The sequence below is a fragment of the Eutrema salsugineum genome, unplaced genomic scaffold (genome assembly GCF_000478725.1).
Source record: "Eutrema salsugineum unplaced genomic scaffold, Eutsalg1_0 scaffold_5, whole genome shotgun sequence".
NCBI lineage: Eukaryota > Viridiplantae > Streptophyta > Magnoliopsida > Brassicales > Brassicaceae > Eutrema > Eutrema salsugineum.
Genome location: NW_006256612.1, coordinates 5,052,579 through 5,067,465, shown reverse-complemented (window position 1 = coordinate 5,067,465; position 14,887 = coordinate 5,052,579). Strand labels below are relative to the sequence as shown.

At 30.7% G+C, this 14,887-nt stretch overlaps 2 protein-coding genes across 3 annotated transcripts; both read left to right on the top strand.

Moving 5' to 3' along the window:
- The first annotated feature begins 3,842 nt into the window (after nt 1–3,842).
- Nucleotides 3,843–5,159, top strand: LOC18992164 (probable WRKY transcription factor 65). 2 transcript variants are annotated; one of them, XM_006415528.2, is made up of 2 exons: nt 3,843–4,161; nt 4,284–5,159. In XM_006415528.2, exons 1-2 carry the CDS (start codon nt 4,037–4,039, stop codon nt 4,942–4,944), a joined length of 786 nt encoding a protein of 261 aa, XP_006415591.1. In that variant the 5' UTR covers nt 3,843–4,036; the 3' UTR covers nt 4,945–5,159. The 2 variants fall into 2 exon arrangements, with proteins under 2 accessions (XP_006415591.1, XP_006415592.1); XM_006415529.2 differs by having other exon boundaries at nt 4,281–5,159.
- Nucleotides 5,160–12,877: 7,718 nt separating this feature from the next.
- LOC18992163 (precursor of CEP14) lies at nt 12,878–13,644 on the top strand. Its single transcript, XM_006415527.2, has one exon. It carries the CDS (start codon nt 12,983–12,985, stop codon nt 13,301–13,303), a length of 321 nt encoding a protein of 106 aa, XP_006415590.1. The 5' UTR covers nt 12,878–12,982; the 3' UTR covers nt 13,304–13,644.
- The last annotated feature ends 1,243 nt before the right edge of the window (nt 13,645–14,887 follow it).

Genomic DNA, 14,887 nt, shown 5'->3' with positions numbered 1-14,887 from the left:
TTTTCATTTTCATTAATATATTTAATTTTTTTAAGCATTTGCGTTTGCAGAGGTCTTGAGTTTTAAAACCAAAATAATTACTTATAGTAGGCATAAAGAACTCATAATTTTTTTTTGCTTTAATAGTGTTGCTGAAAATTTAACAACTCAAATTTTGAGTCGTAAATCGCTATGATTAATCACTAATTGTTACAACATGTAAACAAGCAACATTTGATCGGGGTCACAAATGATAGTCGTTAAGAACTGTCAATAAACAGTCTATGTTTGGCGATTTGGGAATGAAGGTGATGGAGTGGATTTGGATTTCATGATTGTATAATATCGACTGTTGTGCCTATCACTATAGTAATCTCATTCTATCAAACGTTGAGATCCCTAATGAGACATAGTTTCTAATATGCCACCATACATGAAGCAATGAAAAAATATTAAATTAATCAAGAAATATTGGTTGGGAAAAATGTAGAAATACAAGAAAATGGACCCCAAAAAAATATCTAGAAATATTGAAATAAAATCATGCATGTTGCACAAGAACCACGCCGAGGTTTTAGGAAAAGTCAGAGATGCCAAATTATTAGTCCCCTTTATTAATAACAAAATATTCCATGATATTAGCCACCAATAACAAATATAAATGCAGTCAGCCAATAATATATTTAAATATAGTATGCCAAATCGTGGCTATAATATTGTTAAATTTATTATATTGTAGCCACATTGCTTCACGCATCAATACATTTCAGTTTAATCCAAAAGATCAGATAATTCAATCCAAATTCCAAATTAGCAAAATTAGACCTTTCCTTGTCAAAACTTATTAGACAGTTGGTGTATTTTATGTTTAAACTATAAATAAATAAAAAATATACGCCAAAACAAAACAAAAAATAACAAAAAAATATCATTTAATATTTTTAAACTTATTACCTGTCAAATTATTTTTAAAAAAATATGGGTGTACTATTTTTGGTTAAATTAAATGCTTTCTAACTTTTACTACAATTATAAAATCATTATGTTTAAACATCTGTGAATAAATTCCACTATTCTCACAAACTTGCGCCACCTTTATTTCATTATTTTTTATAATTTATTCTTTTCTAAAATCTAAAATCTAAATCTTAATTTCCTTAGTTTTTTAAAAACATCAAAAAGACAGTAAATTTCATACTACAAAAAACAACAGCTTTAATATCACAAAGCAAAAGAAAACTAATATATATCTATAATTTCAGAACAAAGTAATAACTGAATCCTTTGAAAACTAAGTAAGTGATGATCTAGGTGAGTACTCAAAATCACTTATTGAACCTCACTTTGAAAAATTATTTATCTGTTAAACGATATATTAATAACAATTGACCTTGTACATTGAAGTAAATTAGAAACCGAAAACCTGAAACTTTCAGGGTTTATAAAAAAACAAAAATCAAAAATTAGTACCAGTCAGACACTACGTTTTGTGATAGAGGTTATTATTTTACATATTCAAGCAAAATTATAGTTATTTGGCAAATTGGCAACACGGCTGTGTTTGTTTATCAAACCGAACGGAGGCATGAAGATGATGGCAATAAAATGACAAGTCAACACGCAAACTTTTTATATATTTTTATTAGTTCATGTTGATAAAATAAATAATTTCCTTTCCCTTGAAAAGAAAATGTGTAATCATTTGATGGTTTTTGTCTCATAAGGTGAATAATAAAGGTTGCAGTTTATGTAATACTAATTTTTCAGTAGATAGAATCGGATATTCAAAATGCTTCATCAAACTAAATATGGCTCTCCATCATAACCTTTTATCCCTCCATATGGCTCTCCATCATAATTTCTCTACTAGATTTTTCTTACTGCTTTTTTTTTTCTTTTTACCAATCTTACTAACAAGGCAACAAGTGTTTTAATCATTGTCCAATATATACGTACTATGAATAGTTTAATTATCAAGAAGAAAAAAAAAGAATAGTTTAATTATCACTAGAATTTCCCAGCCGTCAATTTTCTATTTTGTTATGAGATAGCCTAGAGTTTTTATTATAATTTAGGTATTTAAATTTCTTTTGAGTATTTTAAAATTTTGGTCGACAGTTAATGTCTTTGAATTTTTTTTTTTTTCTTTTTTACAGAGCAAGAAAGAACAATAAGGAAATTTAACGTTGGAAAAAAGACGATACCGCAAATGAAGAATGCTCTAGAGTGGTTTGGAAACACAAAACCTAGTAGTGAGGTACGATTCAATTCTTGGTGTTTCTCTGTGCATAGGATATCGGATCTATTTTTTCTCAACTGGAACAAGAGATTTCGGTAATGAGAGAAAATGCATGTCGAGATTCCAATGAGTGCAATGTTGTGTCACTTTTTTCCATGTTGCATAGACGAAAGCTTGCATCGCGAGACAAATTATCGCAGTGATATGATGTTTGGGCAGCTTGATGGAGAAATAAGCCATTGTATAAGATGTTCAAAGCACGACCGATCGATATGGAACTCTCCTCTTGAGAAAATCTTAAGAGACAAAATCTCAAAAAGAAGAGAACAAAAAAAAAAGAGACAAATAAGACGTGATAATCATATTAAATATTTTTTTCCTTATTATATATTTCATTTACGTACAGCTGACTGTTCCATGTTACAGTCCATATATTCCATTTTCTTTGTCACTAGTTGAGATCAGCGCAAAGAAAGAGTAAACTTTGATCACTAAATGATAATCATCGCTCATAAAATAAGATTATCTATATGCTTAGAAATAAGGATTTTAATTATTAAATCTGAAACATTATAACTATATTATATATGCGTTTCATCCACTCATGATGTTGCTTTTGGTGAAGGAAAAGGTCATAAGACTTTAATTTTAATAAATCCTTTATTTATAGTTTTGGCTCGTACTTTGGAGTGCAACTAATTGAGAGTCATTGGGATTGTATTGTACACTTGGAACATCTGCATATGCCAACAAAAGATGTCCAAAAATCCATAAAGTTAAACATAACAAGAAAAGTGGGTTTGTATCTCATGCAGGAGATAAGTGATAGCACTTTTAACAATAATATCTTTTTTTCAATATATATTTTACATGATATAGTTATGTATGCAATCTTATGTTATGGGCTTATGGCTAATAATCAAAACAAGAAACATAGCGAATACTCAAAAAAAAAAGGTGTGATTTATGTCAAAATACATAACCAATTTGAATGGGTTAATGTGATGAATTAATGAGATGACATCATTTTAAAAATGATTGGAAATTTTTCTTTAATTAGAATGCACTCTTAATCGGAGTTACTTAAGCTAAAGACCTAATCTGACTTGTATAGATGAGAGACACTAGATGCTGTAAAAATAAAGAAGATGAGAACACTAATAAACTTTTTGTGAATATAAAAGCTCTTGAAAAGGATAGAAATAAACTTTAGATCTAAAACAAATCTTTAAACGAATAGTAAAGTTTGATTAGATTTGTTACCATTTCCTTGTTCACACGCACTACACCACCCAATAAACCTAATCATGTCTCAATCATATTAATACATTGTAAACAAGAAGAGTGAGTTTGAACAATTATGAATAAAACATAAAACAAACAAGTGTATACTAATAATACCTAACCCCATCTTCAAACAACGCAATTAAATTATTATATCATAAACAAAGAGTGTTCATATGTAACCATCGCCTTATAGACAAAATATTATCTATTAAAAATAATAATCAATAGGGGTCCCTCTCTTAAATGATAGGGATATAAAGTATTATTATTGTTTAGAATAACAACTAGTAGAGATTAAATTGACATATGCTCGCACGTCCTCTTTCATACACAACTCCTCTTCTTCTCCACCTTCTCTCCATTTTCTCTTTCTCATATCCATCTCTCTACTTCTACTCATCTTCCTCCTTCTGAAACTCACATCTTTCCAAAAGCGACCAAGATCAACGAAATAACCGATTCTTGGTCGATATCATCGATCCTCGTTTGGTTCTTGTAAATATATAACTATAGTCTATAGAAAATATAAACATGAAGCGAGGTCTAGAGATGGCGAGAAGCTACAATGATCACGAAAGCAGTCAAGAAACCGGACCCGAGTCACCAAATTCTTCAACCTTCAACGCTGGCATCTCTTCTCATTCACCTAAACGAAGGTACATAAATAAACACATCTTTGATCCGAATTATAACTAATTTCTTGAGAAAACTTAGCATTAAATAAATCAAATATATATTCATATACTGATGTACAGTACTTGTTGATTAATTACAGCAGGAGATCCATAGAGAAGAGAGTAGTGAACGTACCGATGAAAGAAATGGAAGGAACTCGGCACAAAGGCGACACAACTCCACCGTCAGATTCATGGGCCTGGCGTAAGTACGGCCAAAAGCCCATTAAGGGATCTCCATACCCTAGAGGTTATTACCGTTGTAGTAGCACGAAAGGTTGTCCGGCGAGGAAGCAAGTCGAGAGAAGCAGAGACGACCCAACGATGATCCTCATCACTTACACTTGTGACCATAACCATCCTTGGCCTCTCACTTCTTCTTCAAGAAACGGACCTAAACCCAAACCCGAGCCCAAACCCGCACCGGAAGTAGTACCCGAGGTGGAGCCGGAGGATGAGGAGGAGGGTAATAATAATAAGTTTATGGTTCTTGGGAGAGAGATAGAAACGACGCCTTCTTGCGTCGTAGACGAGTTCGCGTGGTTTAGTGAGATGGAGACAACTTCTTCGACGATTCTTGAGAGTCCGATATTCTCGTCGGAGAAAAAGACAGCTGTCTCGGCGGAGGCGGATGACGTGGAGGTGTTTTTTCCGATGGGAGAGGAGGATGAGTCTTTGTTCGCGGATCTCGGCGAGTTGCCGGAGTGTTCGGTGGTGTTTCGTCACCGGAGTAGCGTAGTGGGGTCACAAGTCGAGATCTTTTAACACGTGGTCGTATTTTATTGGATATTGTTGTCGCTCACATGGGAGGCGTTGTACGCACGGCGTTGTTCTTTTTTTTTTTTTTTAAAGTTTCTCAACGGTAATCACAATAAACATCATAAGAAGAAGCCACTCTCTCTATACTTATTATTATGGGAAAAAAAAAGGTATGATTCGATTTTGTAATATCCTTTTTTCGTTATATCTCTCTACTTTTTGAGAATTCGCCCTTCTTTCTTTTTTGTTAAATTTTTTCGGTTTTGTTTAGTTATAACTTTGTGGGTTGAATTGCGATGTAGTTAGCTGAATAAAAATGGTCTCATTCTTATGTATATGTAACTGATGGTGTCAATTTTATTTGTATTTTACATTGATGGTCAAGAGTTGAACGTTGAGAAGTGAAAGCTTATCACAAGGAAACTAGTTTTGCATTTCTCTTACAAGAACTAAAAAGAGCAATTACTAAGTTTACTGTCAAATCGGTATAAAGAAACAAATTTAAGAGAATGTAACTTTTTGAGAGAAACCAATCAAAATCAATGATTTTGAGATTATTTGTATTTCATTCGTTTTTAAAAAATAAATTTGACAGATTCTAAATATACACAGTAGCTGGTAATTTGTTTTATCTAAATAATATTAATTTATAAGTGGAATATATATAGCCGGTAGGTTGTTCCTAACCTCGCGATGTATTTAGTAATTTCTAATCATGGAAGTGAGAAAAAAAAATGTTTTGATGATTTTCCTATTGAAACTAAAACTTTCGATACTTTATATACTCACTTTGATAATTGTTTGCCGGCGGGTTGTATTTGACATTTATTTACCTAGCATCAAAGTTTGTTGTAAGAAATTGTTCATAATTTTACTTAGATCCTGATTCCTGAATGCCATTTAACGATAAAAAAATGCTAGTTAATTTGATATCTAAAAACCTAATAGTAGAGACTAAACAATCATATTTTTGGAACTTCATCTCGAAAAATAATAACTTAAGAATTGGTGGTACATGATTACGTACGTGATTTTAAAAAACTTTACGCGAAGAATAATAACACAAATAAACAAATGAATTAATTAGTTGTGATCTAATTCACGTTACTAGGCCTGCCAAACTCTCTGTAATTACTATTATTAAAGTTTGTGTACATTTATATATGTTCAAACTGTAGTTCTTCTGACTTATAGAGTTTTAAATTAAAAAAATTGCGGCAGCCCAACCTCCTCTACATAATTTTTACTATATATGTATATTTAAGTGTATGTTCATCTACGATGTGCCTTTTAAAATGTAGTAGTATTACGAAATTAGAAAAAAAAAACATTTACTAGAGAATATGTTGTGATGGTTATCGATATTAATAAAGAAATATATGTTTTGTAATAACTGAAGTATACATTTACGTATATATATTCACGTATTATATTGTATGTATATTTATTGGAATAGTTAGCCACAAAAAACTTTGATACACGCTTCATATAACTTTTGTTTCTATATTTTGCCCATAAAAGAAATCTACAATTTGGGTTTCTTTATCAACAACAATAAAAATGTTTTATAAAAAAAGATATGAAACACATCAAAACATTGTGTTTTCTACTATCCAAACAGCTTATCCTTTCATCACTACTACAGATCTTATATCAAACATTAAATAGGAATTAAAATAATAAATAAGAGACATAAATGTTAAATAAATTATTTTATTTATCATCAATTGTTTTCTTAAGCAAAGCACATAAGGCCAACATTAACAACACGTTCATACTTCATATCACAAGACACTTCATGAGAAGAAAACCAATAAAAGGAAAAGAAAATCAAAACCTTTATAAAAGCAAAGCGAACTAGGTAGGAATATAAGACCACCGACGACTTTTCGAATCAATCTTTTTTGTTTTAGTCATCGTCGTTTCCACCGTCGTCTTCTTCACCACCAGTGCTCAACCCCAACGAACCTTTGCTTTTTATTTGTATTTTCCATGATCTTTTCTTTCTGTAATTAAAATACAATTCCTCATGATCTTCTTTGTAGATTAGATCACAAGAAACTTGCGGAACTATGTAAGCATTTTAGATTCTGTTAGGATCGTTAGTTCTTGATACTATATTAAGAGAAAAAAATATTGGAGAAACTCTCTTCTTGGTTTCAAAGGTTAATGACCAAAAAAATCTGTATATTAGACCAAAATTTCTATCATAACATGAGATTTATCAGTTATATCTTATCGTAATATTTTTAAGTAAATTTGACTGTGCTTAGGTCTCTAGCTAGTTTGAGTTTATTTTTTTAATAAACCAGGCCACCATTTTGGTCGAAATCTCTATTTGAGAAGAAAAAAACGTACAGAAGTGGAATTAAGTTAGCTCCCTCTGTTTTTTCTCAAAAAAAGAAAAGTTAGCTCCCTCTTCTCGGATTTGTTTTCTGTTTTCTTGAGCAAATATTTTTTTTTTTTAATTTTAGTCATCGCAGTATGTACAGTGGTTTTTGGTATTTTTTTTAATGAAATAATTTTGTAAAAAAAATAATAAATATAAACTAAGCCATTTTGTTTTAAATTATAATTTTATGAGTTCTTACTATTGCGGCCATCAAATGAAGCTTTTCAGTTCTGCTTATGTGATTGCAATCCATCCAATTCATAATTTTTCTGCAGCGGAGAATACTATTTTTTTACCTCAAAGTTTGGGCTTTCGTTTCGCTTTGTATTTGGGTATTTTACTTTTCTTTAAGATTATTATTATATTATTTCAATGTTATTCAGTATTGGAACTTTTGTTTTATGTCTTCGTGTCTTATGCATTGGGCCTGAAACTACTTTTATTGAATCTTTCTTGACTTTCAGGAATCAGGATCTTAGAGCATCTCCAAACATGGTCCTCTACTTAAGAGATCAAATATAATTTTTAATAGTTTTTTGTGCACTTTATTATTTTAGAATCTCTTATAGATTTTTTCATTTTTTTAGTGTCCAATAGTAGTATCTAATGAGACTCTTAAAAAAAAAATTATTTTTGTTTCAAATACAAACAATTTATTAATACAAATTATTTCATTAATTTAAAATTTAAACATAGAATACAGAAAATCAAATCATAATTTGAATTTTAATCATAGTTTAGGGGTTTGAAACACTCCACTTGAAAAAAAGGATTTGAATAAAAAAACAATAAAATAAAATAAAATAAAAATGCTCAACTAATCAAATGATGCCACATATGGGGTTCAGCTGGGTCTCTAAAAACTCTAAAACAAGAAAGAATTTAAAGCATTAAAACATTAATTTTATTGCAAAAGCACAATTAGAACCCCATACCATACCACCGTTGGAGGTGGTCTTAGTAAAGTTTTAACATTATTTTGATTTCTTTTCTTTTTTTTTGTTTCATCTATATTTATTTCCTTTTTGTAATATTTATCATATGTTACTAAACTACAAGAGCCGTCCAAAAATATCATCATTGTTATTAAGTGCAGATCTTTCGGCCCAACCAGAGACTGAATATTGTTTACTCTTTAATGAAAATCCAGATGCAAGTACCATTAGTAGTAATGCCATTAACAAAAATAAAAGTACCATTAGTACGTGGTTATCTATCCAATTGAGCAAATGATACGGTGCGACAACAAACAATTTTTTCTTTTTTTGAAAAGTAATCATTTTTTTTGTTTTAACTAACAAACAAATGAAAAATTTACGACACATGCGCGTTCAAAACACATTTTCTTTTTCATTTGTCGTCGACCTCGATCTTTTTTCTTAACCTGATGAAGAAAAAAAATATACATGGAAATGCAAATTTTATTGAGACAAAACGAATAGTGTGAGGCACAACAAATGCTTTATGTCTGAAGTAAGATACCTTAGCCACTGACATCGATCAACACTTCAGGTCCCATTTTGCTCACCAAAAGCCCCACTCATATATATTTCCTTCTTGCCTATACTTTATCCCTTCATAAGAAATGATTTTGGATCCAATAAAAACATTCATCCTTTTAAAAACACTCTGATGTGTCATGTTAATTGTAGTGAAATTCGAATTCAATATATAGATGACTGGTTGTTCTCTGGAAAAAGATATACAGATGACCGGTTGAACCATTGTTTAGTTTTTAACTTTTTATCATCTTTTTCTCACTCTAATTTAGAAAATTTTCGATTAATTATATAGTTATCATAATGTTTGTTATAGACTCATAGTAAATGAGAAAAAAAAAATATTACGAGTAAAGTCAGCAATTACGACAGTGAGAGACCCTTCCGTGTTTTTATTAGGTCGTTGAGGAAAATTGCGTCACTAACTCTCGTGTTCGACGTTCGAATAAGTTGTATTTCTTAATATACCATAGCACCGAATTCAGCTACCATATTTTCATTATTTGAAAATAAGCTTTCATTTTCGAAGAAAAAATGATACAAAACTATTTCTGATATAACTTAATAAATATGGCACTATATATATATTTAGTAGCTTATAAGCTATATATCGAATACGATATTATAGATCTTATAAATTATAATAGCTGCAGAAGCAATTATTGTCGGCAGCCCATAACTTTTTGCTTAGTTCGCTTTGTTAATATGTATATCTTTCTGATAACAAAAATAAATTAAGTATATCTTCCAACAGAGTGTGTGATAGGTTGTGCACAACGCGATCAAACACGTCGTTTCTAGTATTTTAAAAAATTGCAAGTCAAATATCAATCCCGACAAAGAGAAACCGTTTCCATATCATTTATGACCTTGCGAAACACTACGACTTTACTCAGTTCCAAGATTTAACATTAAATTAAATATATGAAAAGGAAAATCATAAAAATGAGAATAATTGTCGCACAAGTCAATCCCACTGTTTACTGCTTTGTCAAAGCCTGAAACATATTATTCCGTCTAATAATCAATAAAAGAAAAATTTACCCAAAAAAGTTTGGAATGTAGGGTTATGATTTAGAAATGATACTTCCATTATAGAGTAGGAGAAAGAAAAATGTAGTAAAAGTTGGCATCACCTAGATAATAGAGAGAATTCCTGTCGCTGGGATTTGTGAACAGTTTTGAAGAAAAAAAAAGTGATAAACGCTGGTTTATTGGTTAAATGATTCATCTTAATTTTTTTTTTTTTTTGATAAAGCTTCAACTTGAAAATTAATATCAGAGTTTCAGTCCTTCTACAAAACTTTAGTTATGGTTGATTATTGTAGATGTGTTAAATAACATATTTATTCGGATTTTCTACATCCTAAGAAACTACAGTTTTGATTTTCATATGCAATAGTCGGCTAATCAAAAATATTTATTTTTTTGTCAAAATTATTTTTATATTTTGTGAACCACTTCTCACATTTTTAAACGTCAATCTATTAAAACTCGTGTTAAAGTTTTTGGACATCTAATTCAAAACCAATTGACGTTTAACTCAAAATTAATTGACGATAATTGGAGTAGTCTATATCCTTTATATATTAGTATTGTCTCATCCTAACTTCCTAACTTCCGATGTGGAACAATATTCATTCACAACTAGATTTTAAACATTCTATGATGATCATGTAGGTATTAGTTTCATTTTATTGTTGCTCTTTTGTTCCATCATTTAGTACTGTATTCTACTATCATGTAAAACGAATTTGATGATTTTCGTGTATATTCAGTTGTGCACGTGTATTTATTTATTGTATGTGCTACTTTATAACAAATTATATGTGTGTATGCATGTAGACATACAAAGAGATCAGATGTGTACATAAAGGAGACTAGTAGGGACCGGCAGTGTTCATGAAAACGCGGGACGCGCCAATGTTTCTCTGTTGATCGGCAACACCAGAACATGGCCATGTGACCCGACCCACCCACCCTTTTTTCTTCTTCTTTTTGTCATTTCTTCACCTTCTTTTTTTCGTACCTTTTAAATTTTAAATTATCAAAAACATGATTCATCTATTCTTTGTAACATGGACGTCACGGATATATACATCTACCAAAAAGAAAACACAGTTGATTTGTATAATTGGAAAGGGTTGGATTGGCTAAGTAATACAACACTATCTCAATCCCTCAAAAAAACAAAAAAAATAATAATCTATATACTACCTCTAAATTACTTCTTATCCATGCTCTTTCGAAGGTTTATCTTCGATCGTGTTTTTTTCTTCATTATTTCTATTTTAGTTATATAGCAAAAAGTATATAATATTTGTTCGGTTAAAAATTATTGGTCATTTTATAGAGCAATAAGGGTTACGTGAGTTGCAAAAATGGTACGTGAAAAGCGGTGGAGGCTCATTTTGGAGTCTTACTACCGGCCATGCTTTTGACTTTTCTTTGCCTCCACGAATTTATGTTTAGCTCATTAATGTGGTGAACACGCTTTGCATAATTTCTACTAATTGTACTATCTACTGATCATAAAACAGTGACGAAACAAAGTAGTTCAAAGAAGTAATGGCCTTAACCAAAAAATATTCTTGTATGAATTCTCCTTAACCAAAAAAAAAAGTAACAATAACAAAAATAATTCTTGTAGAAGAGTTATAAAAAAATTTTAGACATATGGATACGATTTTGATATTAAAAAAAATCAAGAGTGATACAAAAACATACTATGTATTGTTATTAAAAGCTTTCACCAACGTTAGTGATATTTTGGAAAAAAAAGGAAAATTTCTGAAAAATTGTTGCATTGCTAGTATTATTCCAGCTATGTCTGAAAGTATGTGTGAAACAATATATTATATCAATTAAATTTTTATTTAAACTCAAAAATTTCAACAATGCTAACAAATTTATCTTGCATTGTCACAATGAACATGTGATGAATGCCTGTGAAATATGTATAATAATATAATATTGTAAAGATTAATTTAGACAAAATAAAAAGTTGGTGATCAAGTTTTAGTAAAGTTGGTCCATTTTAAATAGGGGCACTTTACACAGATATCATGTAACAATTAACAACATTCAAGAATTAATTAAATAAATATACCACAGACCGAAAAAACAAACTCCAAAAAAGTTGGGATAACAACATGAACCGGAAATTGTGAAACTTGGGAGCCTAACATTTGGCTGTGGCGTGACGACCGCCGTTGAAAATGGTGGCCGGCGGCTTTCAAACTTTGAAAAACATCAACTTCATCATTCACCAAACTCCGCCACGTGTTACATCGTATCTAATACCGTATCCCAAGAGATTTAATTAGCCTACCTAACTAATTAACTAAATTAGTCTCACAGTATTAAATTGATTAACTTGATTCACTACGTACATAGGACTTAACTCGATTCATTAAAGATTATTCAGATAATTTCGTACTGACTAAACAATCTTTGTACTCTCGAAGATGACTAATCCCTTTCTTTTCAAGTCAAAATTCTCTTCTTCTTCTCTTTATTTTCTTTTAGTTTTTATTTGATCTATTGACTTTGGCCTCCTTGCAAATTAAAGACTTTTCACATTTTGGAATAACAATTTTGTTTGGTGATATTACCTTTATGTCAATTATCCTTTTAGTTTTCCTCTTCAGGCTGCTGGTTCCTCTTTGACTTTTGAGTACTTAATTCATAATTCTTTGTACAATCGAAACTGCCAAGAATCTTCTTTCTTAAGTTTGTACATGACTTTTGGAATGTTGATTTTTAATTTATTTCTTCATTTTCCCCCAAATCACCATATAAATGAAATTTCATGGAAAACATGTGTTAGAGTTTGAAAAGTCTAACCAAGTTATACTAATTTGATATGCATGCATGTGGTAGAGTCTCACTTTTAAACTATTCAAGAAAAAAAAACAAAAATCAAAAAGACAAATAATGATTCCCACCATTGTATTAATTAGTCACTCTATCAACAGTCTAAAATAGGAACTCTCTCTATTTATTGACTATATATATACATAGTACCTCATAGTTTCGTAGCAACCTTAAGTCTTACCTCATTATATTGTTTATCGAATTCGTCTCTCTCTCTCTTTTTCTCTCAAATCAAAAGACTACTTCACGTCTTCACCCGAAAGATTAAAGCTTTTTCATGGCTGTTCGTCTAGTGACCTTCTGGCTTTTATTAGTCATAGCCGTCATCGCCTTGGCCTCGCCGTTGCCGGTTTCTTCAAGAAAGCTCTTGGACATGAAGAAACAAGAGAGCTTGACGGTGAGAAAAGAAGAGAAGAGTCACGTGCCTCACGTGACCAAAACCACTACCCTAACTGCTCTGCCAAAGGGCAAAATCCCAAACTCAACGCCGAGCAAAAAGGGTCACGCCGCCATCTCCGCCGTAAAGCTCCGATCTCGACGTCTCTCCACCGTTGATCGGCTTCTTCAATCCGTTCCCAGTCCCGGCGTTGGCCATTGATAGTCTCCGTTTGTTTCGTATTTCATTTTAGGTCTTTTTCTTTTTTTGTTTTGTCAATTTATTACATTCTTTTTCCTGACTATAATACGAAATTTCCGACGAGGAGGTAGAGACCTTTGTTTTGGGATTTACAATTTTTTTTATTTTATTTAAACAATATATACATTTTTAGGCTACTAAAATTTTCCTTGTGTAAATTAGTCGAAATTAGTTTAGTGTTTTGACTGTTTTCCATATGACACGATCTTGTAATTAATTAATAAATGTTATGTAATTTTTCTTCATTTTGCTACGGTTGTCTCCTTATTGACCGAGATTAATAATCGATCGATTCTTATTAACTCGGCGTATTTAATAAGTAGTATAAAATTTATATGCAGCCATGCTCTTGAAATTAGTGGTTGAGGGGATTCGGTTACAACTTACAAGTACAACTTACATATAATACATTGAGAAATCATAGAATGAGTACTATAAAACAATATCAGCTATATAGTCCTTACCAATGTTTAATACTACCATTAACGAACTTTAATTAACAAGTCGTAAATGTTTGTGTTGCAAATTTATTTAAATCGATTTAAGATTCGTATAGAGATTTTATTGGAAACTGAAACTATAGTGAAAAGTTGAGAACCAAATGGAAAAATTCAAAACACTTACCTAAACCTCTTCATAATCCAAGCTTCGTATAATATATATATATATATATATATATATATATATATATGAGAGATTTCAATCATACTAATACTCAAAAGGAAAAAAGTTGGTAGTTACTTGTAGAGGTAGCGTTGAATTGGCTGGCCCTAGGCCACCGCTCATTTATTAGAGATTCGTATAGTTTTCTTGAGGATTATTCAAACTGCAATCAGTTAGAGATATGTCATCCTGTATATTTCGACTGTAGAAATATGGACAACTGAAAATAATGTATAATACTACTGTTCTTTTATAAGTACATACACCTAACGCACAGTTCTTTGCATTTTAACATAAGTATATTTGGTCAGTAATACTAATAACTTATTACATTTTTATGGGATTTTTTCCATTACAGATTACATTGCATTCGTATCTCAAGCTCCTGACTAATCTCATTGCATTTGTTTTCCAGACTCCATTACCTTTTTAGGAATCAATTATTTCCATGTTTAGCTTCCACTGTAATTATTGGTGAATCATTTTTTATTATTTTCGAATTTAAAATTAACCTTTAATTTAATATCTACTGTAATGATTTAATTTCGTACTGTTATGATAGTCAAAATTGTCACCCAATTTCCGACCGAATTCCATTTTCAACAAACGATTTCTTATGTCGATATCGGACCAGCAAATCGGTTATTTAAAGCAGTGTTACTTGAAAATGATTCACCAATAAAAATAAAACGTCAATTCGTAAACCTCTCTGTAAAGAAAACCTGTTAAGTTTAGCAAAATCATAAATAATATTGTAAAAATTAATTTCAAGACATATTAACGCGTCGACATGTTGTCATGTTGGGATAAAGTAGTTTATATTTTCCATTCCATGTAATAAATAAAAACAATTAATTTAAAGTTGGATTGGATATGATATTG

Coding starts and splice junctions, on each gene's coding strand:
- LOC18992164 (XM_006415529.2), top strand. CDS start 4,037: ATGAAGCGAGGTCTAGAGATGGCGAGAAGCTACAATGATCACGAAAGC. Junction 4,162..4,280: donor TCTCATTCACCTAAACGAAG/GTACATAAATAA, acceptor GATTAATTACAG/CAGGAGATCCATAGAGAAGA.
- LOC18992163 (XM_006415527.2), top strand. CDS start 12,983: ATGGCTGTTCGTCTAGTGACCTTCTGGCTTTTATTAGTCATAGCCGTC.